The sequence below is a fragment of the Erpetoichthys calabaricus genome, chromosome 4 (genome assembly GCF_900747795.2).
Source record: "Erpetoichthys calabaricus chromosome 4, fErpCal1.3, whole genome shotgun sequence".
NCBI classification, from domain to species: Eukaryota; Metazoa; Chordata; class Cladistia; order Polypteriformes; family Polypteridae; genus Erpetoichthys; species Erpetoichthys calabaricus.
Window position 1 is genome coordinate 114162739 of NC_041397.2, and position 27650 is coordinate 114190388.

General features: G+C 37.5%; 2 protein-coding genes across 2 annotated transcripts in view; both read right to left on the reverse strand.

The window, feature by feature from the left end:
- sucla2 (succinate-CoA ligase ADP-forming subunit beta) overlaps positions 1-24431 on the reverse strand; it is a 74308-nt gene extending 49877 nt beyond the window's left edge. Inside the window, exons 1-2 of the mRNA XM_028799691.2 lie at positions 24286-24431; positions 6262-6448 (exon numbers count right to left, since the gene is read on the reverse strand). Coding sequence (XP_028655524.1) covers positions 6262-6448; positions 24286-24369 — 271 coding nt within the window. The 5' untranslated portion in view covers positions 24370-24431. The remainder of the gene's footprint in view (positions 1-6261; positions 6449-24285) is intronic.
- Positions 1-27650, reverse strand: part of alg11 (ALG11 alpha-1,2-mannosyltransferase) — a 357044-nt gene that overhangs the window by 55628 nt on the left and 273766 nt on the right. The gene's annotated exons all lie outside the window — the stretch shown is intronic.

The window sequence follows — 27650 nt, forward strand, 5'->3', positions numbered from 1 at the left end:
TATATACAGTATACTTTGAATGTTCCATTAAATTTTATATTAAATGTTTTCCAGAGAGGAGCATGCGGGATCCAAGGATAGACAGAGCCATAGGAGTTTGCAAAAAGGTGGTCGGAGCTTTTTCCAGTAGCTGGAAAAAGAAGAAAGCACTTGTTGATGCACAAGAGCAGCTCACACTTCCAATGCATAAACTTATCACTGAGTCACCAACAAGATGGGGCTCAAGACAGCGCATGATAGAGAGATTTATTGAACAAGAAAAAGCCATTTGTCATGTTTTGACTGCAGACAAAAAGCACTGGCATCTTGTCCCAACATGGCAAGATGTTGAAGTGCTGGAGGCATAAGTAAAGCACTAGGCCCTCTTCTGGAGTTCACAGATGCTCTTTCAGGTGAGCAACTTGTAACAGTTTCTTACTTAAAACCTGTGCTGGCCTTATTCAACTCTGATGTCCTGGAGGTGAAGTCTGATGACACAGACCTAACCAAAAAGATGACACAAGCCATTCTAGAGTATCTGAACTCCAAATACACAGAGGACTGTGTAGACGAGCTGTTGGGTTTGGCATCCACACTTGACCCACGGTTCAAAGATCACTTTAATAATGATGACAGGATCGAAGCCATTATTATGGCAGCTGTGAGAGAACTTATGGCTGTGGTGACAGAGGAAGACAGCCCTACCTCAGGACCCTCAACTGCTTCAGCTCACCCGATGGCTGCAGAAACTGGATCAGGTGATAACACAAGGGAGGGAGCAAAAAGAAAAAAAAAAGTCTTTTGGCAGCTATTTCAAAACAGCACAGGAAATCAGAGAAGACGAGTCTCTGCCCACTGCCATTGAAAAAGAGATCAAGAGCTACTTAACGATACCCGAGGTGGACAGTGAGGTAAATCCACTTGAGTGGTGGAAAACACAAGAAGTAAATTTCCCCAGATTGGGGAAACTAGCAAAAAAGTACCTGTGCAATCCTGCTTCAAGCAGTGCTTCTGAGAGGGCTTTCAGCACCGGAGGAAATGTTGTAACATGTAACTGTGCTGTTTTGAAGCCAGATGCTGTGGACAGGCTGGTGTTCCTGTCACACAACTTGAAGTTTCTCCAGTAGAATTTTACAGTTCTCATAACTTTCTCAAAACTCATAACTCTGTGCAATATTGGACAAAGAAAGTTAGTAATTTCTTTAATAGTGTTAGTTTGTGTAAAACTTGTTTACACATGCTACTTCTGCAGTACTCGATGGACGTTTAGATGTTTACAGTATAGTACAGTATGTTAGATTTGTGTTCTTGCTTGCATGCCGCACATGTTCAGTTCATGGCCTGTACTTGTGATGTTCAGGTATTTTATTCCCTGTGCATTTATAGCTTGTTTACATGAATAGTAGGTGCTCTCATTTTAATAGTTTTGTTGGTTTCAGCGCAAATGTTTGTGTACATCCTGTAGGCCACTGTTCAGTTATGTACTATAATACATACTGTAATATGTTGACTGGTGAATTTAATGTTTTTGTTTTACTTCATCCATCTCCCCATCCATTATCGTAACCGCTTACTCCCAACTGGGGTCGCGGTGGTAGGGGGGGTGGGTAGAGCCTGTTCCGGGAACAACAGGCGTAGGCAGGAACCAACAGCGGGCGGGAGCCAAACACACCACAGGGTACACACACTCACACAGCCACACTCACACTCACACAATTACAGGGTAAATTTGATTCGCCAATCAGCCTACCCTGCACACTTTTGGACTGTGGGAGGAAATCGGAGCCCCCAGCAAAAATCCACGCGAACACCACACAGAAAGGACCCGGGTGTTTTACTTCAGTTTTAATTAAATAAATAAGACCTGTTTTCCTTAACTGTTTCATTAAACTACAATTAATTTTCTATTACCAAGACCAAGCTAGATCTTAATACGACTTATAAACACATGTTTAAAGGATACAGAATATCCTGGAGTTATCGTTATCGTCAAAGTCCTAGAAAATATCGAGATTTTTTTTTTCCCCCCAATATTGCACACCCCTAATTAAAAGTCATAAATAACAAGAAAGCAGTTGTTTTCTATTAACAAATCTGAAAAAAATAGCACTTAGACAATACAACCTAAAGAATAAATTAACAAGACAGTGAGTATTACAGTATATGACTGTACAAATGGAATACATAGTAAACCAAACTGTCTTTTAGACATTTTTTGAAATAATTAATGATTATCTATTATTTACAGACAACTTTATGAGATTTCAAGATATCTATTAAGTAAAAAGAGGGTGGTCACGTTAACGCTCCCCCCAATCTGACACTGCTGTTTTCAAATACAAATGTAGGACGTGCATGTCCTTCAACGAAACAGCAAGACTTTCAGAACTCGCCAAGGTATTGTGCAAAGTTCCGTTTGTAATTATGTCTTATGATGGTCTTTATATAAAAAACCTTTATATGTTACTTATAACATCCTTATTCCAAAATGGATAAAATTCATTTTTTTCCCTCAGAATTCTATACACAACACCCCATAATGACAACGTGAAAAAAGTTTACTTGAGATTTTTGCAAATTTATTAAAAATAAAAAAATTGAGAAAGCACATGTACATAAGTATTCACAGCCTTTGCCATGAAGCTCAAAATTGAGCTCAGGTGCATCCTGTTTCCCCTGATCATCCTTGAGATGTTTCTGCAGCTTAATTGGAGTCCACCTGTGGTAAATTCAGTTGATTGGACAGGATTTGGAAAGGCACACACCTGTCTATATAAGGTCCCACAGTTGACAGTTCATGTCAGAGCACAAACAAAGCATGAAGTCAAAGGAATTGTCTGTAGACCTCCGAGACAGGATTGTCTCAAGGCACAAATCTGGGGAAGGTTACAGAAAAAGTTCTGCTGCTTTGAAGGTCCCAATGAGCACAGTGGCCTCCATCATCCGTAAGTGGAAGAAGTTCGAAACCACCAGGACTCTTCCTAGAGCTGGCCGGCCATCTAAACTGAGCAATCGGGGGAGAAGGGCCTTAGTCAGGGAGGTGACCAAGAACCCGATGGTCATTCTGTCAGATCTCCAAGGGTCCTCTGTGGAGACAGGAGAACCTTCCAGAAGGACAACCATCTCTGCAGCAATCCACCAATCAGGCCTGTATGGTACACTGGCCAGACGGAAGCCACTCCTTAGTAAAAGGCACATGGCAGCCCACCTGGAGTTTGCCAAAAGGCACCTGAAGGACTCTCAGACCATGAGAAAGAAAATTCTCTGGTCTGATGAGACAAAGATTGAACTCTTTGGTGTGAATGCCAGGAGTCACGTTTGGAGGAAACCAGGCACCGCTCATCACCAGGCCAATACCATCCCTACAGTGAAGCATGGTGGTGTGGGGATGTTTTTCAGCAGTAGGGACTGGGAGACTAGTCAAGATAAAGGGAAAGATGACTGCAGCAATGTACAGAGACATCCTGGATGAAAACCTGCTCCAGAGCACTCTTGACCTCAGACTAGGGTGACGGTTCATCTTTCAGCAGGACAACGACCATAAGCACACAGCCAAGATATCAAAGGAGTGGCTTCAGGACAACTCTGTGAATGTCCTTGAGTGGCCCAGCCAGAGCCCAGACTTGAATCCGATTGAACATCTCTGGAGAGATCTTAAAATGGCTGTGCACCGACGTTTCCCATCCAACCTGATGGAGCTTGAGAGGTGCTGCAAAGAGGAATGGGCGAAACTGGCCAAGGATAGGTGTGCCAAGCTTGTGGCATCATATTCAAAAAGACTTGAGGTTGTAATTGCTGCCAAAGGTGCATCAACAAAGTATTGAGCAAAGGCTGTGAATACTTATGTACATGTGATTTCTCAGTTTTTTTATTTTGAATAAATTTGCAAAAACCTCAAGTAAACTTTTTTCACGTTGTCATTATGGGGTGTTGTGTGTAGAATTCTGAGGGAAAAAAATGAATTTAATCCATTTTGGAATAAGGCTGTAACATAAGAAAATGTGGAAAAAGTGATGTGCTGTGAATACTTTCCGGATGCACTGTATATTTATTTACTCATCTTCCTATGGCATAAAGTCAAAGTAGACTGCAGACCTTTCTGTGTTTGATCAACATAGGCTCACACCCAGATAAACAGACTTCAGCTGGGAGAACCTTTTGCCCAGGTTGAGCTGCAGTGGTGGGGGGATTAGATAGCAGGCTGCTTGTGCTGATTGACACATATGCAAAACAAAAGACTCTAATGGAGAGGAGCGAAGGAATTTAAGGTGGCCCGGGATTACAAGTTTTTTCATAGGCTTCAGGGATTCTAATGTTAAATCTTGCTGCTCATGTTAGATACTTATCTCGTTCTTATTTTTATTATATGCGGATTATATCAAAGCTAAGAGCAATAGTACTGAATGCAGATGTATAGTGGATACTTTTAGTTTCTCTTGCCTTGATTATTGTAATTCTTTATTTACATGTTTAAGCAAGACATCACTGCTACATCTCAGTCTATTTTAAATGCTACTGCTAGACTGTTAACCCGTTCCAGTAAGTGGTCTAATATTACTCCGATTTAATCCACTCTTTATTGGTTTTTGGTGGAATTTAAAATCTGTTTTAAAATTTTAATAATCGTCTATACAGCTCTGCAAGGTCAAACACCACAATATATTTCAGATTCTTTACAACATTATATTAACAGTTACCCACTTAAGTCATCTAACCAAGGCCTTCTTATTGTTCCATGTTCTCAGCTAAATGTCTGTATGTGTGCAGTTTCTTTTCTTGGGCACCGTTTGTATTTTTAAATTCATGTTGAATATCAAGGTGAATCTGCTCAGTCGTCCACGTTGTCACCCTATGCTACACAAGTTACACCAATGCTGGGTTTAAAACATACATGTATCACACATGGATTGGACAAAATATGTAGGTCTGCTGTTTGTTTAAACAGTCTAAGCAATGATTAATAGAAAATCTTGAACAACTTTAGGGATTCTACAAATATCCACCACATCTCTATTTGAAGTCTCAAAAACAGCACATCTCCAGGTCAAAGCAAATGTCTGGTCACCCTTTATCAATTCATCGATCTAATTATTTTTTGAAAACTATATCAATAGATCAACTGACTGTAATGTGAAAAAGAGGGGAAAAAACTGGCATATGCTGATTTTCTTGAATCTGTATGATGTTTTCAATCCCTTGTAGACTCTGTCATTTTAATACATTTAGGTTGTGTGTTCAATTCAAGCATCTTTTTTTAAAGGGGAAAAGTAGGAAGCAGTCCGGGGAGGAATGGAACATTTTACGAGTGCAGAGAAAAGGCCCTTGAGAGCAGAGCAGGCAGAAACAGGATGGACTGTTGTTGGGAATAGGAATGAAAAAAAAAAAAAAAAAATAGTACCCACACACATCTAACACAAAGCAAAAATATTTTCCATAGCCAGTATTCACTGAAAAGGACTGCTTGAATATACAGCATCAAGCAGACTAACATATGAGCCATAATGGTAGGAAGAAACTTGCACCAACCACACAGTTTTGCTTTTTTGCTTTGAATTTTTTTCTTACTTTGCATATATGGCATAATAAAGAACAAATTGTTCAGATCAAAACAGTGTTATTCAATTTTGCATTAAAATGACTTCATATGGGTCAAAACAGTGTTATTCAAGTTTGCATTAAAATGACTTCATATGCCAAGCTTACTTGTTTGTAAAACATACAGTTGTACTTGATTATTTACTTTCATTTGTTTGAGTTACGTTTTGTTATACTGTTTAGTTTCCAAATAAAAGGAGCAAGCAAAAAAGACGTAAAGGGCAGAAAACACCAACATCATGAAAACAAGATCATTAATTTTAAATTAAGGTTGCTTAGCAGTAGCATAAGAATTAAACCATTTGTGAATTATTATAGGTGTTAAACATAATAGATTTCTTAAAGATCACTCTAGAAGCAGTATTAAAAAAAAGTGAAATGCAACTGCACCAACACTACTGCATTTTTATTTTCTTGAAGAAACAAAAAAAAGATTTGACATTATTGTCTAAAACACAGACAACATCCTATAAACATTTGCAACCATATGCTAAATATAGATCAAAGTAAGAAATGTAAACAATTACTACTGATAATAGCCATAACAGTAAACTCAAAGATGTCAGGATGCATGGTGGATTATTATTTTTAAACAAAAATGGCCAACACTTTGTAAATTTTTTGCTTCAAGGTTGCTTCCTGGAAGAATAGAAAGCAGATATTTATAATTCTCCCCTTCCTCCTTACCCAACTCCTTGGCTGCCGAAAAGGCTTCCTCTGGCGAGTTCGCAACCATTCCCTTTGGTACAGAAATACCGCATTCTTTTAACAGCCCAATGCTCAAGTATTCATGAAGTGACAAGCTTCTCTGTTGTTGCTTCTGGTGCTTTTGATATCCATTTTTTGCAAATAACGCAGATGGTCCCCCAAGCACCTAGTACAAGAATACAATGACAGTGAACGCAAATAATGTAATGAATATATTTTTAATACATATTTTTCAGTTACTTACACTAAAATGGAACACTGGGAAAATGGACTTAAAAGCAACATACATAAAAATTAGCATGACCACCTGATTACAAATCATTGTGTCAATGAGAGTTAGGTCTGTGTACCTGACTGTAACTGTAACACTATTGTTAGCACTGCTACCCTGGGACCTTTAATTGCCAAATATCACATAAAAGGATATTATTTCAATAATTTAGTTAGAATAGTATATTACCATATTTGCCATTTTTAAATATTAAGCATTGTGATTTAATGGCATTACAAAATACAACAGTATTGCATTTAGTAACTGGCTAAAGACAAAGGGTAAGTTTGACATTTTTCAAGTCAAAGTTATTTCTTCACAGACACAGAATATATTACTTTGCCACAAGAAACAATATTCTAAAATGTAACATATTTTAAAAATAATTAGTGCTCTCTTGAATTTTATAATGGAAAGGAAGGGTACCAGAGACCCATTGTAAAGAAAAGCATTAAAACAGAACATGCCAATTTTGAAGTATCCAAGTTTTCGATTTAAGAAAATGTTCCTTCCGTATATCTTGCTAGTTTGTTTACTTGCAGCGACTATTCATTAGTGGTGTTAAGACAATGAAGCACTGAAAGCTCTATGCCCATTACATTCTGTATTGTTATTTTACATAGATTTCAGAGCAAGATGTATGCCGAGTGGGGGCATGGTGAAAAGAATACATATGAGTTTCACTGTACTTTGTATTAGGGATGTAACAAGAACCAATTTTTTCAGTACCAAGTTGATGTCAAAGTTCCAAAAACTAATGGTACTTTTGTTTTTTACAGTATCAGTAATATGATTGCAGGAACCATACTTGTTATTTATTAAAAAAAAAAAAAAAGGCAAGGCACACACATTATTATCTCATCATTGCCATTTATCCATTTATGGAGTCAGTTCAGAAACAAATGTGTAATCTTTAATAGCAAAATGTTACCAATCTGATGAAGTGCATTCCTTTAATTTGTATAGTCATGAATTTGTAAAGAGGATTAATCACTTTTTAATAGTGTCCTACATAGTACCGATAAATAAATGGAGGCTTTATGTTCATTCTCTGATTATAATGAGCACATTCCTCCATGTTCGAACCACCATACACAGTTCAGGACTGGGGGTGTGGGACCTCACACACATCCACAGTTAGCAGGACAAGCAAAACAGCATACTGCACTGCTAACTATGAATCTGCAAACACTTAATGTGTGTCATTTCTTTGCTTTTTGAAGGCAAACGAATATTCATTAGTATAACCTATAAGTGACAACGCAGGTTATAATTGAATTGTATGTTAAAGAATGCAATGCTGTCTCACAGTTACACATTTATTGAGCACAGGTAATGACAGCCCATGTAATTTCAAATTCTGGTTTTGTACACAGGCTGGCATAAGCAATAACAATTTTTGATCACTCATGTAAGAAATCTGGAAATGGCAAAACAAAGGCTATATTACAGAAGATCTGAAATAAAGGATTCATGTAAAACTGAAAAATTTGATTTCAAATTAAAAGCCTTAAGCTTGGGACAAATATTAAAAAAAAAGTAGGGACATATTTGAAAAATTAAAGCCCCAGGAGTTTGTGAAATTTAATATATGAATTAACACTAGAATCCCTAAGGCCTACAAAAAAACTTGTAATGCCGGGCCACCTTAAATTCCCTTGTACCTCCTCATCAGCATCTTTTGTTTTGCAAATGTGTCGATCAACATAAGCAGCAGGCAGCCTTCTATCCCATCCCCCACCAATGCAGCTTTAGTCATACACAAAGTTCTCCCAGCTCAAGTCTGTTTATCTGGATGTGAGGTGCCATGAATTGTATAGGGTAAATAATATATTGTTATTTCGAATACAGTAATCCCTCCTCCATCGCGGGGGTTGCGTTCCAGAGCCACCCGCGAAGTAGGAAAATCCGCGAAGTAGAAACCATATGTTTATATGGTTATTTTTAGAATGTCATGCTTGGGTCACAGATTTGCGCAGAAACACAGGAGGTTGTAGAGAGACAGGAACGTTATTCAAACACTGCAAACAAACATTTGTCTCTTTTTCAAAACTTTAAACTGTGCTCCATGACAAGACAGAGATGACAGTTCTGTCTCACAATTAAAAGAATGCAAACATATCTTCCTTTTCAAAGGAGTGCAAAGCAAGCAGTCAAAAAAAAAATCAATACGGCTTTTAAGTATGCGAAGCACCGCCGGTACAAAGCTGTTGAAGGCGGCAGCTCACACCCCCTCTGTCAGGAGCAGGAAGAGAGAGAGAGAGAGAGAGAGAGAGAGAGAGATAGCGAGAGACAGATAAAAAAAATCAATATGTGCCCTTTGAGCTTTTAAGTATGCGAAGCTCCGTGCAGCCTGTCCTTCAGGAAGCAGCTGCACACAGCCCCCCTGCTCACACCCCCCTACGTCAGCGCAAGAGAGAGAGAGAGAGAGAGAAAGTAAGCTGGATAGCTTTTCAGCCATCTGCCAATAGCGTCCCTTGTATGAAATCAACTGGGCAAACCAACTGAGGAAGCATGTACCAGAAATTAAAAGACCTATTGTCCGCAGAAACCCGCGAAGCAGCGAAAAATCCGCGATATATATTTAAATATGCTTACATATAAAATCCGCGATGGAGTGAAGCTGCGAAAGGCGAAGCGCGATATAGCGAGGGATCACTGTACATACATTTTATGTGTGTTCCGTGTCTACAACAATCTGTGTAAATGTAGGATGACAGGAAATGCAAGGCAAGAACTGCTGAAAACATAACTAGAACAGAAACTTTTTTCATGTTCTACTAATAATTGGCAAAATGCTGACATGAAGTGTATAATGTGTGAAGACTTAAGTCCAAATATCAAATAAACACTTTCAGAAAAGACACAGATATAACAAAACAAGTGTGCTTTTTTTCTAGAATTTAACCAAAGTAAATGAAATTGGGATAGGGTACAACACATGCACACACACACACATCTGCTTGGCTGGTGCAGAGGTAAGTACTGCTGTCTCCTAATCAAGAGGTTGTGAGTTTGATCCTGGGTCCTTCATGCATTAACTGTTGTGAGCGGCTATTATTATTACTATTATAGAATAAAAACACACATTTATTTAGGTCTGTAACATTCAGTGTAAATTTATTAAAGATGTATCTTTCCTTTTTTACACTCTTCAATTTTTCTCCATGCATGGGATGATTCCTCAGATTCTCTTTACTCATTTTATTACCCCAATTTCTTTAGCATAAAAGCAAATATTCTTGTCTTCACTCTCCTTCTAAAAGGCTCAGAAAGTCTGGCAGCAAAATGACAGGTTTGATTTCACAAGGACCGTAATCCTTCATGTAAATGGGCTCAATTAAATTACCATATTGTGAAGAAAAGCAGGTTATGGAAAAAAAATTGAGATCAGCTAATTTATCAATCACCAATCAAGTGATTTGGGGTGAAAATCACAATCAATAAAAGCATCATTGATTATAACTAAGAAAAACCCTTGACTTTCTTCATTAATCTTAAATCTATGCAAGCTGAAGCTCAAATAATAAGGATGATAATGCTTATATAGCACCTTTCCAATCAAATCCCTTAGCAGTCTTCCCAGAGTGGAAACAATATATAATACACATTTTGGAAAATGATTAAAATTTAACTTTTTATTGAGAAGAAACATTAAGTGTGTAACAGGGTTGTCAAAAATTAAATGAAATAAAAACCATATGAAATTTAAAATATTTCTGAAAATAAATCCGACTTTTACATTTACTGGGGATACATAAAGGCAAGGTACCAAGAGGCACATATTGACCACTAAGGTGCCGTTTTCACTATAAGTTATTGAACTTTTAATCTTAAACAAAACAAAAAAAAAAAAAAAAAAAAAAAAGCTATTTAAGTTCTAAAATACTGGTAATTTCATGTTAACTAACCATGGGAAAAGACATTACGTGTCAAGCTTTGTATACAGGCATTCCCCAGGTTACGTACGAGACAGGGACTGTAGGTTTGTACTTACAGTAAGTAAGTTGGAACTGGTACATTTTTTTAATAAATGCTACTTTTGACCGACTGTAACCAAGTGCTCTGCCAATGAATGATGGAGTTTCACCTCTCTCTAACCTTTTTATTATTTCTACTTTATTTTCAATGGTGATGGTTTTTCTCTTCTTTACTGTATCACCAGCACTTGCATCAGATTTGTGTTTCAGAGACATTCTTGAAGGGTGAAGACAAAAGGTTAAGATGCTCTTCTGCACAGCACTGTACACGTTATCACAGCAGGAAGGCACCAGTCATCAACACGTCTGATGTACTGACAAGAGACAACTTCCTGCTATGTGCGTAACAGTACAAGCAGGCTTGCTATTGAGAAAGAACGGGGGCAGCGAGGGGTGGTTCATCACCAGCCCACCTCACAGTCACCTCCACTACAGTATGCTGTAGAACGAACATGGTGCTGCCAAAGGCGAGTAGTGAATCGCCCAACCCCAATTCAACAGGCAGCCATCCGAGGCACAGTACAATGCTACCCCCACCGCCCCGTTCAGCCATAATCGGGTCATCACTTGCAGCATTACCAGCCGTGTGTGCTGGGCGAGCAGTGAAACGCCCCCCTCCGCTCCATCCAGCCTGCATCCAGTCAGAAGCAGCAGCTGCGGCGGCATAGTGGGCGGGCAGCAAACCATCGTCCTCCACATGAGCGATAGCTGTGGCCCTGGTGACTATGGACCACGGTTCAAAGCTTACCGCCGGAGGGACACTACACTACGCGAGCAGCGAAATCGCCCCCCTCCAGCCACCGCTTGCAGCATCCCCAGGCCGAAGATGACTGAGCGGTAGTTACTGAGGCGCATGCGTCATATTTGCATCCTCGTTCGTAAGTTGTAGGTCGGGTGTCCGTAACCTGGGGACTACCTGTACTTTATTTTTAAGGACATCTGCCTTCTTTTCTTTTGCTTGAGGAATTTCATTGCACCTCACAAGGTGATAAACATTTGCCAATTAGGGCAATAGCAATTAATGTGTCTGCAATGGCTTGTGAACATTACAATGTCCAAGACTGAATTTACCAGAGCTGTCCTGCTTCCTATCTTTCTTTCTGACTACATTACACTGTAAGCATGGAGAAATCAAAATTCAGTATTGATCAGTCTTAGAGTTCATGAGACGCTGAAAAACTGTCCTAGCCTGTATTATGCCAGAATAACCAATTTTTGATATAATAAGGCTTGAAATATGCATGTTTCACATTCATCCCTGTTTTGGCTGTAATATTCCAAAAACCAAAACAACCCAAACACTAAACTTAAATGCGGATAGATCATTTAATATTGGCAAGACATAACAATATACTAAGCTTCTCCATAATAAAATTAATAAGAAAATGAATCTAATTTCATATTTCTAATATCAATTGTGAATTATTTATGTTTTAACTTTTTTTTTTTTTGGATTCTGCATCTGACTAGGACTGTCCATCAAGCAAATAGTGGAGATCCACCTGTTTCATATTAGACGATGTAGATGAAAATTTGTGGGTGAAAATATTGCTAGTGCTGTGCAGTACACCGGTAGAAATTTGTCAACAAAGAGTAATTTTTGTGATCATTTTTATTGTGGTACAACTGATGAGACAAAATATGAACATTGAGCTTTCTTAGTGAAAATGGGAAGACCCATGGCAATGAATGAGATGCCTATTTAAAAAATATATATATATTATATACAGTTAGGTCCATAAATATTTGGACAGGGACAACTTTTTTCTAGTTTTAGTTCTGTACATTACCACAATGAATTTTAAATGAAACAATTCAGATGCAGTTGAAGTGCAGACTTTCAGCTTTAATTCAGTGGGGTGAACAAAACGATTGCATAAAAATGTGAGGCAACTAAAGCATTTTTTTTAACACAATCCCTTCATTTCAGGGGCTCACACTCTACTGCACTCCCTCTCGGGAATCGAACCTCGGACGTCAGCGCCAGAGGCGAAGCCCCTAACGTCAAAATATGAAATATTTGGCTGTAGCAGAAGGCAGTTTGTTCGTCAAAGGGCTGGAGAGTGGTACAATAATGAGTGACTGCAGGCAACTGTGAAGCATGGTGGAGGTTCCTTGAACGTTTGGGGCTGCATTTCTGCAAATGGAGTTGGAGATTTGGTCAGGATTAATTGTGTTCTCAATGCTGAGAAATACAGGCAGATACTTATCCATCATGCACTACCATCAGGGAGGCGATTGATTGGCCCCAAATTTATTCTGCAGCAGGACAACAACCCCAAACATACAGCCAAAGTCATTAAGAACTATCTTCAGCGTAAAGAAGAACAAGAAGTCCTAGAAGTGATGATATGGCCCCCACAGAGCCCTGATCTCAACATCATTAAGTGTGTCTGGGATTACATGAAGAGGCAGAAGGATGTGAGGAAGCCTACATCCACAGAAGATCTGCGGTTAGTTCTCCAAGATGTTTGGAACAACTTACCAGCCGAGTTCCTTCAAAAACTGTGTGCAAGTGTACCTAGAAGAATTGATTCTGTTTTGAAGGCAAAAGGTGGTCACACCAAATATTGATTTGATTTAGATTTCTCTTTTGTTCATTCACTGCATTTTGTTGATTGATGAAAATAAATGATTAACACTTCCATTTTTGAAAGTATTCTTTGTTTACAGCATTTTTTCACACCTGCCTAAAACTTTTGCACAGTACTGTATATACTGTGTTCCAGAACCACCCGCGAAATAAGAAAATCCGCGAAGTAGAAACCATATGTTTATATGGTTAATTTTTATATATTTTAAGCCCTTATAAACTCTCCCACACTATTATAAACATTTCACGCACAATTATACAGCATAAACCCTTTGTATTCACTTAGAGATCAGGTAAGATTCGTTGAAATTATGTATGTAAACGTTACATGAAAGAGGGCTCGCGTACTGCTGAGAGAGAGAGAGAGAGAGAGAGCACTCGCGTGCTGCTGAGAGAGAGTGAGCCTGCGCGTGCTGCTGAGCAGGGAGCCTGGGTGTTTGTGTCAGTGTTATTCAGTGTTTTTACATTAGTTTACTATTACACTGTGCATTCTATGGTGTAATTAACTATATTTGTGCTTAAAAATCTTTAAAAAAAATATATTTACATACCATTCGTACGGTCTGGAACGGATTAATTGTATTTACATACAATCCTATGGGGGAAATTGCTTCGGTTCACGACCAAATCGGTTTAGGACCAGAGGTTTGTAACGAATTATGGTCGCGAACCGAGGGTCCACTGTATGTATGTATATATATTATATATATACACACACACATACATACATACACACAGTGCATCCGGAAAGTATTCACAGTGCATCACTTTTTCCACATTTTGTTATGTTACAGCCTTATTCCAAAATGGATTAAATTCATTTTTTTCCCTCAGAATTCTACGCACAACACCCCATAATGACAATGTGAAAAAAGTTTACTTGAGGTTTTTGCAAATTTATTAAAAATAAAAAAATTGAGAAAGCACATGTACATAAGTATTCACAGCCTTTGCCATGAAGCTCAAAATTGAGCTCAGGTGCATCCCATTTCCCCTGATCATCCTTGAGATGTTTCTGCAGCTTAATTGGAGTCCGCCTGTGGTAAATTCAGTTGATTGGACATAATTTGGAAAGGCACACACCTGTCTATATAAGGTCCCACAGTTGACAGTTCATGTCAGAGCACAAACCAAGCATGAAGTCAAAGGAATTGTCTGTAGACCTCCGAGACAGAATTGTCTCGAGGCACAAATCTGGGGAAGGTTACAGAAAAATTTTTGCTGCTTTGAAGGTCCCAATGAGCATAGTGGCCTCCATCATCTGTAAGTGGAAGAAGTTCAAAACCACCAGGACTCTTCCAAGAGCTGGCCGGCCATCTAAACTGAGCGATTGGGGGAGAAGGGCCTTAGGGAGGTGACCAAGAACCCGATGGTCACTCTGTCAGAGCTCCAGAGGTCCTCTGTGGAGAGAGGAGAACCTTCCAGAAGGACAACCATCTCTGCAGCAATCCACCAATCAGGTCTGTATGGTAGAGTGGCCAGACAGAAGCCACTCCTTAGTAAAAGGCACATGGCAGCCTGCCTTGTGGAGTTTGACAAAAGGCACCTGAAGGACTCTCAGACCATGAGAAAGAAAATTCTCTGGTCTGTTGAGACAAAGATTGAACTCTTTGGTGTGAATGCCAGGCGTCACGTTTGGAGGAAACCAGGCACCGCTCATCACCAGGCCAATTCCATCCCTACAGTGAAGCATGGTGGTGGCAGCATCATGCTGTGGGGATGTTTTTCAGCGGCAGGAACTGGGAAACTAGTCAGGATAAAGGGAAAGATGACTGCAGCAATGTACAGAGACATCCTGGATTAAAACCTGCTCCAGAGCGATCTTGACCTCAGACTGGGGCGACGGTTCATCTTTCAGCAGGACAACGACCCTAAGCACACAGCCCAGATATCAAAGGAGTGGCTTCAGGACAACTCTGAATGTTCTTGAGTGGCCCTCTCCATCTCTGGAGAGATCTTAAAATGGCTGTGCACCGACGCTTCCCATCCAACCTGATAGACCTCGAGAGGTGCTGCAAAGAGGAATGGGCGAAACTGGCCAAGGATAGGTGTGCCAAGCTTGTGACATCATATTCAAAAAGACTTGAGGCTGTAATTGCTGCCAAAGGTGCATCAGCAAAGTATTGAGCAAAGGCTGTGAATACTTATGTACATGTGATTTCTCAGTTTTTTTATTTTTAATAAATTTGCAAAAACCTCAAGTAAACTTTTTTCACGTTGTCATTATGGGGTGTTGTGTGTAGAATTCTGAGGGAAAAAATGAATTTAATCCATTTTGGAATAAGGCTGTAACATAACAAAATGTGGAAAAAGTGATGCGCTGTGAATACTTTCCGGATGCACTGTATATCTCCTGATGCATATATGTAATCATCCCAATTTAGAAATACTAAGAGTATTTTTAGGTAATTCTTATTTTGCTTATTTTTTTAAATGCTGTTGAACTCACTATTTGAACTTTGTTAATAACAAATTCAAAAATAGAGATGAAAGTTTTTCTTTGTATATAGTGCATTTCTACAAGTATACCATTTACATTAAATAAATAATAGCAACATTTCAGATCATTCACATAATGAGCAAGAAGCAAAACCTAGAAAGCTCCCTGTGAGCCTAAATGTTATTTAACAGCACATGTAGAATAAAAAGATTTTGGAAACAGAGTGCTTTAATGACACACTTTGAATATCCATCTATGAAACAATAGAGAATGTGCAAACTCCATGCAGACACTGACCATGTTAGCAATTAAACCTGAGCTCATGAAATTGTGTAATAACAACAATAATAAAAATAATACTACATTTAATTTATGTAGCACCTTTAGAATGGACAAAGGGTTTCACAAATACTCAAAGGAATATAAATAAATAAAAGCAAAAATGACATTAATAACACAGGCTACAAGCTACTATCAAACATCATATTTTAAAGTCAATTTTCTGAATTACATTAAGGAAAAGGACCGAAAAAAACAAGGAAAGTCATGAACAAACAACATCATTTTTATACAGTTGCATGTAGGGATATAAATGTTACAATCACCCACTTTTATAAGGACTACTGAACAGGATTAAGAGCAGATTTTGTTATCAGGTTTACAGCAAAGCTTAGGATGTCATCGACCACTTAATGGCTATTCATTTCAGATATAACAATCCCAGCCTTAGTTGCCTCATTAAAGCTGATATCATATTAGAGATGCAAACTCAAGTTTTTCTTTTTTTCCAAAGATTGCAGTCAGCAATGAATCAGTTCTAGTGCTTTACCACCGATGATGTATACATTAAGCATGACAATTTTAGACAAAGAAAGATTGCTGCACACAGGTCCGGCACTAGAGATTATTTCAATACAGCAGGCAGATTTGGTACATTACTCTTGTTAAAATAAATTCAGAGTAGGGTGACATACTTCAGAATTAAAAGTACTGATGAATTCCCAAGTACAACATATTACAATTCACTGTTAAACACTTTACAATACTTCAGCATTCTAAATATATTAAGATTATTGCAGTCCATCCATTTGCTATCAATAAAGCACTGCAACACAGCGCCAGCCACACTCAAACATCCATACTAATAACCTGATTAAAACCAAATGTATACATGTAGCAATCGTTCTGTTGACATCACTGACTGCATCCTACACATCTGCCTATATGTCAATGCAAAGGTACCGCCAACAAACAAGTAATGTATGTGTAAAGTAAATTCCTAGTTTCTTTGACGTATAAAGATAAAAAAAATTTTCCAGTCTACATACTGACTGAATATGAAGTGTGGAAATGGCCAGTCAATCTTGATATATCCTAATGTCTCTAATTTTCAAACTGTTTAGTTATATTTTCCAAAGTAATGCTTGGCATGTTTTAATTTAAGTGCCTTTCTATTGACATTTAGTGAAAGTTACCTGCCCTTCACTGACAAAGGAACATCTGTGACTGACGGTCAATTGCACCTATTGAAATTCACAGATTAACTCCTTGATAAGTGATGAGGCGTTGGCATTTGCTCTCAGTTCTAGAAAGGAAATCTGACTGATGGATGAAATGACCAATAAAATCTACAGACTAAAACACCATCAGCACAGAGTACTTACATATGTGCACAAATCAATTCTCATTCTTAAACAATTATACCAGCAACTGCATGCTTGCACACATGGTATGTTATGAATAAAGACCAGTGTGGTGAAAATCAAAATAACTAAACTTATTATTTTTTTTTAATTTCCTTGTTTTCATTTAGTTCTACTTTTCACACATTTTGTCATTTTTATTTTAGTTAACAAAATTACTATTTTTTCCATTTATATATTACATTTTAATTTTTGTTAATGGGAATAACACCGGTACTGGCTGTGTACTTCATATGCTGACAGCTTTGCTGCTCTCAGTTACTTGGCATACTGTGTATTTTGTATTCCAAGCCGAGTGAAAAAAATTATATGCAAGGTGACACATTGTGAACTTTTTAAGAGATTTTTGCACTGCTCCTGAACAGGTTTCATTCTAAAAAAGTATTTTTGTTTGTTTTGTTTTGTGTTCTTCATTTGAATTGCTATTTAAATGACTGTTATATACAAAATTCCCTTGCTACAGCCTGCAACCATGCAGCATTTAAGTAATCCTTAAATGCCATCAAAGAATATTTCAATATCAAACAATTTACATATGCCAAACCACAAAGAATAACATTAAGGTTGTTTTAGTTTAGGTAATAGTTAAATACCACTTTAATGTGAACAAAGTCACCTAAATTTGAAGGAAGTCAGGTTTTGCAGGATGCCTTCAAATCTTGGATTATGAAAACAAGTTTAGATTCTTCGGAAATCCATTTTAATACTCTATGCTTAAAGAACAGAAAAGATACGAAAAAAAAGATCAAGACATTTGCACCTTGTTTCACGCTAGTGGCACATAATAGTCATGACACTTTTTCAAAACACAGTGGTTAGAGTGGATCGATTAACCCAGACTTGAATCCCATTCCTAGGTGCTAGCCACAAGTAGTCTGCATGTTCTTCTCCTCTAAAATATCCAAGGACTTTTTATATTAAGTATGAATCATCCATTGGATTGGCACTCCATCTTGGGTTCATCCCTACCTTGTGTCAATTGCTGCCTGGAGAGGCTTGGACTCACTGCAACCCTAAATTGGATTAAGCACGTTTGAGAATGTTATCCTAGGTTAATACAATAGCATGCAGACCTGAAATTCTCATTATATAACTGGCTATCCATGTTATCCTTCTTTAATCAACTACTCGCATTAAAATTAGTTATGCTTTTTACTTGTTTTTCAGAATAAACTAGTGCACCTAATAAAAATACTGTGTAGCATCTTGATAACAAGATTGATGAACTGAGATCAGTTACAAAGGACTGAGTTCCACGTAGTGCAACTTTCACTGTATACTGTCCAAAGCATACCAACATACAGTTAGTTATAAACAGTAAATTTATTGGATTAACAGAAAATATGTAATATGCATCATAACAAAATTAGACAGGTGTATAAATTTGGGAACCCCAACAGAGATATTATATCAATACTTAGTTGAGCCAACTTTTGCAAATATAACAGCCTCTAGACGCCTCCAATAGCCTTTGATGAGAGTCTAGATTCTGGATGGAGGTATTTTTGACCATTCTTCCATACAAAATCTCTCCAGTTCTGTTAAATTTGATGGCTGCTGAGCATGGACACCCTGCTTCAAATCATCCCATAGATTTTCGATGATATTCAAGTCAGGGGACTGTGATAGCCATTCCAGAACATTGTACTTCTACCACTGCATGAATGCCTTTGTAGATTTCAAACCGTGTTTTGGGTCATTGTCTTGTTGGAACATCCAGCCCCTGCATAACTTCAACTTTGTGACTGATGCTAGAACATTATCCTGAAGAATTTGTTGATATTGGGTTGAATTCATCTGACCCTTGACTTTAACAAAGGCCCCAGTCCCTGAACTAGCCACACTGCATGATGGAACCTCCACCAAATTTGACAGTAGGTAGCAGGTGTTTTTCTTGGAATGCAGTGTTCTTCCGCCATGCACAGCGCTTTTTGTTATGACCAAATAACTCAATTTTTGTCTCATCAGTCCAAAGCACTTTGTCACAAAATGAATCTGGCTTGTCTAAATGAGCATTTACATACAACAAGCGACTCTGTTTGTGGCGTGAGTGCAGAAAGGGCTTCTTTCTCATCACCCTGCCATACAGATGTTCTTTGTGCAAATTGTGCTGAATTGTAGTACGATATACATCTGCAGCAAGATGTTCTTGCAGGTCTTTGGAGGTGATCTGTGGGTTGTCTGTAACCATTCTTAAAATCCTGCGGATATGCCGCTCCTGCATTTTTCTTGGCCTGTCAGACCTGGGTTTAACAGCAACTGTGCCTGTGGCGTTCCATTTCCTGATTACATTCCTTACAGTTGAAATTGACAGTTTAAACCTCTGAGATAGCTTTTTGTAGCCTTCCCCTAAACCATAATACTGAACAATCTTTGTTTTCAAATCTTTTGAGAGTTGCTTTGATGATCCCATGCTGTCACTCTTCAGAGGAGAGTCAAAGGGAAGCACAACTTGCAATTGACCACCTTAAATACCTTTTCTCATGATTGGACACACCTGTCTATGAAGTTCAAGGCTCAATGAGCTAATCCAACAAGTTGGTGTTGCAAGTAATCAGTATTTAGCAGTTACATGCATTCAAATCAGCAAAATTTCAAGGGTATCCAAATTTTTGCACAGCCAGTTTTTCACATTTGATTTAATTTCATACAACTAAATACTGCTTCACTAAAAATCTTTGTTCGGAAAACACCCCAGTACTCAGATGTTCCTAGGAAATGAGACATACCACTGTTATCTTTTTTGTTGAAAGTAGAGTAAATTATTATGCAGGCTGAGAGGGCATAATAAACTTTTTCATATGTACTCTATCCCAGACGTAACTGAAATCAATCTTATTGCACCTGGTTAGCAGGACGTGGAGCATGATGTAAGGCAACTCCTTATGTTTGATTTTTCCCTAACAAATTCTAAATGCATCTGTCTGGAACAGAAATTTACTTTTGTCTTAATCACTTTTAAAGATATGCATATCAAAAAGCTCTAGAGAGGATCATAGGTTTCAGGAAACAGTCACGTGCTCACCTATCACTTGCTATAAATGGCTCAGCCATTGGGACAGCAGAGTCATTAAGTTTCTGCTCACTGTGCTATCACAAAACAATAAGTCAAACAAAATCATTACAAGTATTATGAAGAAAGCCCATCAAAGAATATTCTTTTTGCACAGGCGGAGTCCAGTTCTACACAACCATTATCAAATCCATTCTGACCTTTGTAACTGTTTGGTTTAGTTCTGCCTCTGCTCAGGCCAGAGTTTCTACTCAGAGTACACCTGTACACTAGAGTACCTGAACTTTTTTTCTGAATTCGCCATTGTGTGTACGTGCGCATGCATGTGCACACTGTAATGGGGTGGCATCCTGTCCAGGGATTGTTCCTTCCTTGAACCCTATGGTTGGTGGGGCAGGCTCCGGTTGCGCCATGACCCTACTCTGCATAAACAGATCTGGAATATGGATATAAGAAGTATTGTTTTATCAAAACTCTAATCCTGACTTTTTTTAGTAATATTCATGTGAGAAAATCTGCTTGAAATAAAACAAAAACATTTACTTTATCATATTGTGATTGTTTTTTGTCTCTTTATAACTCCATTGTCACTATGACAATCCTTTTTTTGGGGCCACAGAGTAGCACTAATTTGGGTCTTCAAATTAAAAAAAAAAAAAAAAAAAAAAAAAAACTCAAACAAGTTTTGACTTGATTGTGTGGAATGTTATGGTTTTAATAAAATGAATAAAAGATAAAAAAGAAGCACAGTTTTAAAAGTGTATGTGTGATGCTATTGTCCTCTTTTATTTAGATGTTTAAAGCACAAATAAAAGTAGCATCCATCTGATTCATGATTTGGTTAATTTAAAGCTAGATCATTTGCAAATGAGAAATCTTTCACTGATAATTCTCTGTCATTATATAAATGCAATAAAGTAGCAACACATTTATATTAAAATGTACACATTGTTATTGAAATTGTTTCAAACAGAATATACAAATGAAATATTGACAAATCAATATGCATGCTCACAAAAGGGCTTTTACATGTACCAAAAAAAATGGCCTTCTCCAGTTATCAGGCAAGTTTTTATAAACACTACAGAAATTCACAGCAAGATGTGGTCTGGCACCAACTCCTGGCACAGTTCAATCCTCACTATTATGTATAAACCATTTCTAAAACAAAAATGTGAGTAAGTAGGACATGATCTGAACAAGTGCCTAAAAGGCCTCTTTTATGAGATTTGACATTTGATGTTACTGTGCTGCAAAAAAGAAAATGGATGGTCATGCAAAGCAAGAGCCCAGTGAAGCAACGAAAGGAAAAATGAGAGAGAGAGAGAGAGAGAGAAGTAAATGACATTTCTGTTAGTGATGCAGCTTTTGGTTTGTTTTTTTCCCATCTCAGACAGATGATGCGGGGAAAGAAAAGTGTATGAATTTAATTTGGTGAACACTAAAAAAAAATAATGACAGGTCTGTGTGCGTGTTAAAATGTTATTTGCTTCAAATTTTTTGACTTGTGATGGCATGTAGGCTGCATTCAAACCAAGATATGTCAAGCTTAATTGACACCTGCAAAAGTTAATATCAATTTATTAGATTTAGAGAGGAATTAATATAAGGTGGCACTACATATTACACAAACGCTAAAGGTACCCTTCTTAGCTGACATGGTTTTTTTTTTTTCTCTCAGTTTCAACAACAGTACTTCATTTTATATTTTATTATGTTTAAAAATGTTTTTCTTGTACAACAGTGCAACAAATACAAAAAAAATAATTTGATTGGTAAGGCCACTGTTCACAGAAAATGCGTACATTACAAAATATATTTAGTTATATGTTGTATAAGAAATCAAAAAAACTATTACTGGAGGTTACCTTACCTTAAATGTTTAAACTTACAGTTGAGTTGAAGATTATGGGCTCTTCATGTTCACTTCTTCTAAAGGTTAAGTTCAGTGGTTTTAAAATTACCACTATACTAAGCGATACCACGTATCAGTCTGGTGCAGTTTTACTTTGGATGCTTATTACAGTGGTTTGCAGTGGCAGACTGAACTATTTTTTTCACATTTTTGCTTTTTGTTTTATTTTATGATCTCCTGTTGCATATTGCTGTATATTGAGCACTGTGAGGTTTTCTGGATGTGTGCTAGTGGCACATGTGTGATCGACATAACTTGCCTTTATCTTATCATGTGAACCTGCAGGTATTCTGTATGACAAGGCCTGTTTTCATTCATCTTTATTGCACATGCACTTTCAGACATAATGCATTTGCTATGAATCAAAATTGCCATAGACTAGTTTTGAACTGTAATCACACATCACTCCTGTGAATATTCAGTGGGTGTACACTATATAATGAACAAAAAAAAAGTCAAATTGCCCTTTTTCCCCCCCCAATTTATAATTGACATATGTGATGTTCATAACGGGGGGAGGGAATGAGGGGGAGTTGAAGGAGGGGCTTTTGAGTTTGAACACTCTGGGGCCAGTCTGGCTTTGTCAGTAGCATAATCTGCATCATTCTTAATTAAAATGGAAGCACCTGAACCATTTCTGTAATTAACATAATATACATTTTGAACTCTGATTCTGATAAAGAGGAGTCTTCATGGCCCACGAAATTCCATCATAGTGATATGTCACTTCCCCTTTCGACATCTCTGCACATGCCACCAGCTGAATAACACGTTAGAAATAAAAACCTGCTGCTGATTTAGGAAGCTGATCTAATAGTACAAAGAAATAATATCCTAACACTGTGACATCCTAAATATTCATCATGTAATAAAGGTGAGCCACTAATGGTCACTGGACAATACAACTGTAGATGGGTTGCAAAATCCATCAGTCCTTGAGCTGGAGCAGTAGAACAGTTTATTTATCTCAACATGAATAGATTCATGCATCTTTAATTGTCACAAAGGGGTACAGATTCTTCATTTCAGCTTATATTTACTATCCTCATCATAGTTTGAAACCTTCAGTTATGGAGTTTTTGGATTTGTCCATCCTTGGGTATAAACAAAACAGCTTATTTTAACTGTTTTAATTGCACTACTTACATCCTTTGAAAAATTTAAATTTCTATCTTTTCCTTCTAATATCGCAACATTTACCCATTGTGACACATGCATTACAGTTACACTTAAATGGACTTTACTTGCAAAGAAAGGTTTTAAGACAAACCTTACAAACGGTTAAAACATTAAACAAACGGTTAAAACAGTTGACAGTCAATTGAAGCGCAGCATTGCTAACACGATTAACCATTTAGGAGTCAAATTTACATAGTTTTACAAGCACCATTAAATCGGGTCAATGTGGGGTGGGGCGAAGAGTTAACTTACTAATAATAAGTTATACTGACAAGCTAATGACAGAACCCGTCAGCTGGGACTGCGGAACGATTGACATATACCGCAAGTGCCTTCCGGTTTTTATATTAATATTTATTTGGTTTCCAAAAGCAACAAAATAACCGTGCTACATCCACAGTAACGAGATAACATGCTATATAACAGATCGAAAAGGTATGCGACAAGTGGTGACCTTTAGCAAAAGATGATCCTTGAACACCACAGACATTTAAAAATAAAAAAGACTGTTCCCCCAGCCAGAAGTGGTGACAGCAAACGGCTGTGTCTTACACAATAATGCGGCCTTGGACAACTAATGAAATTACAAAAGAGGAATTTTAAAAGGTCTGAAGGACAAACACTCCCCCACCCCTCGGCAACTTGCTATGCTCGGAAAATTCGGGACGAATAAAAATAAAAACAGGGAGTTCCAAGTTTGCTTATTCCACTTCCCATAGTAAAATCAATCATTCCAACTGCCCATTTTCTTCTATTTATTGTATACACGTGATTTAAAATACTCAGAGTAAGCTGGTAACGGTGATCACTCAGACGATCAATCTACGTAAAACAATACCTCTAAGCCACGTCAACAGACCTACTCGCAAAATATGAATTGTTTTTACAGTTACATGCATGCTCACTTACTTTCGCCGCGTTACAAAACGCTGTCCTCGAACCAGAGTGCCTCAACCCTACAGATACGCGGCAGCAGATCAGGGAGGTCGCCATCTTTACCTCTGAAATCCCTGCCTACATTAAATGTGCGCCTGCGCACTACCCTACTAAGCTGGCCGTCCTCACTCACGCCGCACTACACAACACTGTTCAACGCATGCGCAATGACTTGACTGTTGCGCTTGCTCATACCGGACACAACAAACTATAGGCAAGATATTAAGTACGTATTCAGTAACGCGCCTAATATTGAAGTTGATAAATAAAAAATACAAATATTTTTTCTGATATTTTGTTATATACAACAGCGGTTTTCTTCTTGTCGAGTGAAAAAAAAAACATTTTATTCATGATTGTGCACATGCAACAGTACTAATTACGTTGTTATGAATGGGTGATATCAAGATAAAAAAGTATACTATATAGCCAGATTTCGAACCACAATGACATTGATTTACAGTCAGACATGCTACCATCTGCACTGTTCTGCAGTCGCCATACACTGGACTAAATATCGCAATTAACAACGATTAAATGTGAAACATAATCTGGGTTTTTCGATTTTATCATGAATAAATTAACTTTATGGTGAGGTTGGAGGTTGAGAGTGATCCATTAGTGAAAACTTTCTTTAGGTTGTTTGCAAGTACCTTGTCAGTTAGTGAGTCAGTCAACGTGTAGTCAGTCAGAAACGTGTAGCTTTATATTTATTTACTGTATCATGTTAATGGTTTTGCAACACCAGGATTTCATAAAATGGTGGGCCTAAATTTGTCACGAATAGGCCTAATATTTTTATTACTGCCCAATACATATTCATTTAAAAAAATTATTTGAAGTCCAGTCATACCAACGTACCCAGACCTACACAACTAGTAAGTCAGTAAATTACTAGTTGATAGCCTCATGTTAACATTACATGTTTTGACTTGTCTATGATTAGTAAAATTTAAAGTCAATCTTATTTTCTGATCTCTGTTATGCTTTTGTATGCCATATAGTTGTCGTCAATATATGCACACTGCAAATACTTTTAAAAGTTACATTAACTCTTCCAGTGATAAAATTACAACTGGTGATTTGGCTTTGTAAGCTTTTAATCAACTGTTAATTTCATCAAAGGAAATGTGTATTAACATGCATGTTAAATGCCAAAAGGGACTCTGCTCTGTTGGGCCCTTGAGCAAGGCCCTTAACCTGCAATTGCTTAGCGCTTTGGGTAGTGAGAAAAGCGCTATATAAATGCAAAGAATTATTTTTATTATTAATATATATGGACTAAATGGGAAGACCTGCCTGCTGTGGAATTCCCTCTTTGTTCCATTAGCCTCCTTCAAAAAGCAAGGATTTTACCCTTTTAAAGACTGAAAGTACATATTAAGTTGGTCTTATTCAAAATAGACATTTTAAACTTCAGTGTTTGATGTCCTTGCGGAGCACATTTTCTAGTAATGTAATGAAATTCTTCTTTCCACTGCTCTATTTGTTATTTTAGTATGACTACAAATGTTTCATTTGATATAACTGTGATTTGGAAAAATTCTTGATATGATGTATACCTCCTCCATGTTGTTTTCTTAGCTTCCTGTGATCTTGAGCTGGATAATTAAGTTAGAAATGAGTGAATCGATTTATATCTCTTGCTTTAACAGGCTCATGAAGTTATTTTGTTAAATGAATCATGTAAAAATACAATGGGAAGGTTTTCTTGGACTATAGCTTCTCTTTTTTTTCTTTAAGAAATTATAAGATCAACTATCTAGGAAGCTTTTTAAAGGAGAGACTTGAGATACTGTATTCCAAGGTACTCACTTGATCTTTTTCAGAAGCTGAAGAGCAAAGTAATACTGTATCTTACAGCTCCCCTTTTCCAGTCCTGCTAGACAAATCTGTCCACATATACAATCTAGGTAGCTGAGCTTGCTTTGTCAAAGGAAATTTACTAATTTCCAGTATGAAGACGTTCATTTTTTTCACAAAACCTTGGCATCAGCCTATTAGAATTTTTATGCCGTTTGGCTCATACTGTTACCTAACCCTGACAGGTTTAACAGTGAGATATGCTCTTTGCTCCAAATGGGATTTGAATGCCAGACATGTGACGCCAGAGAGGTCCAACAGCCTTAATATTTACTGATACAGATAAAAAAAAAAAAAAAAGCCAGATACAAGCGCTTTATCTAAGCTTAAAAGGAAGGAATGACAGCACAACGTCTTCCAAAAGAGGGTAAGTAACTCTTGAGAAAATGAAAGGAATTATCACTACTGCCTGATACTTTTAAATGCACTAGCTCAGCCTTACACAGTACATGAACCTGAAACCAGAGAGGACCTGATTCCACATGAAAACACAGTGTTATTGCTTTATATCAATAGATTCTGGGATGGATGAGTAATACTGTATATTCACACAAGTTGCTTTACTAAACACAAAATTAGAAATTATTTTAAGAGATGGCTTTCAATTACTTCATATATTTATGCTTGCTAAATAAATGTTCACTGTTTACTAGATTAGCAAAGTTAGATGACTGTTCTCCTTTTCTTGAAAGGAGCAACAATGGCTCAGATGTAACAATGGCTCAGCTTGTGATTCACAACTAAAAAAGAATAGTACCGTAACCTTTACTTTATTTTAGAAATGAGGCAGTGGTAGGAGTCTTGGTGGCAAAGTGGTACAATAATTCCAGGCCTGGCCACTGTCTGTGTAAAGCCTGCAAGGTTGCTAACAAAATTTGTGCAAGAAACTTGTGCACTTAAGTAATGATAATCCCAATAGTTTCTGCCTAAAAAGCAGGCATACATTTGTCTCACCTCCCTTTACAGATCATCTGCTATTTCTAAGCTACCTTTCTTCTTCAGTATTTGCTAAGTCTACAGTAAGTCCCCAAATATTACCGTGAATCTGTGGTTTTTATTATCTGCCATGATTAAGAACTGATCACACAAACCAAGAAGACTACTTTCTAGCCATAAACAACAACTTAACATGGTCTATACTGAATTAAATATTTTCAGAGGTTTCAACTTCAGTCTGGAAAGCCTTCATGCCCCATACTACCAGCAGGACTACTACAGTGCATCCGGAAAGTATTCACAGCGTATCACTTTTTCCACATTTTGTTATGTTACAGCCTTATTCCAAAATGAATTAAATTCGTTTTTTTCCTCAGAATTCTACACACAACACCCCATAATGACAACATGAAAGAAGTTTACTTGAGGTTTTTGCAAATTTATTAAAAATAAAAAAACTGAGAAATCCCATGTACATAAGTATTCACAGCCTTTGCTCAATACTTTGTCGATGCACCTTTGGCAGCAATTAAAGCCTC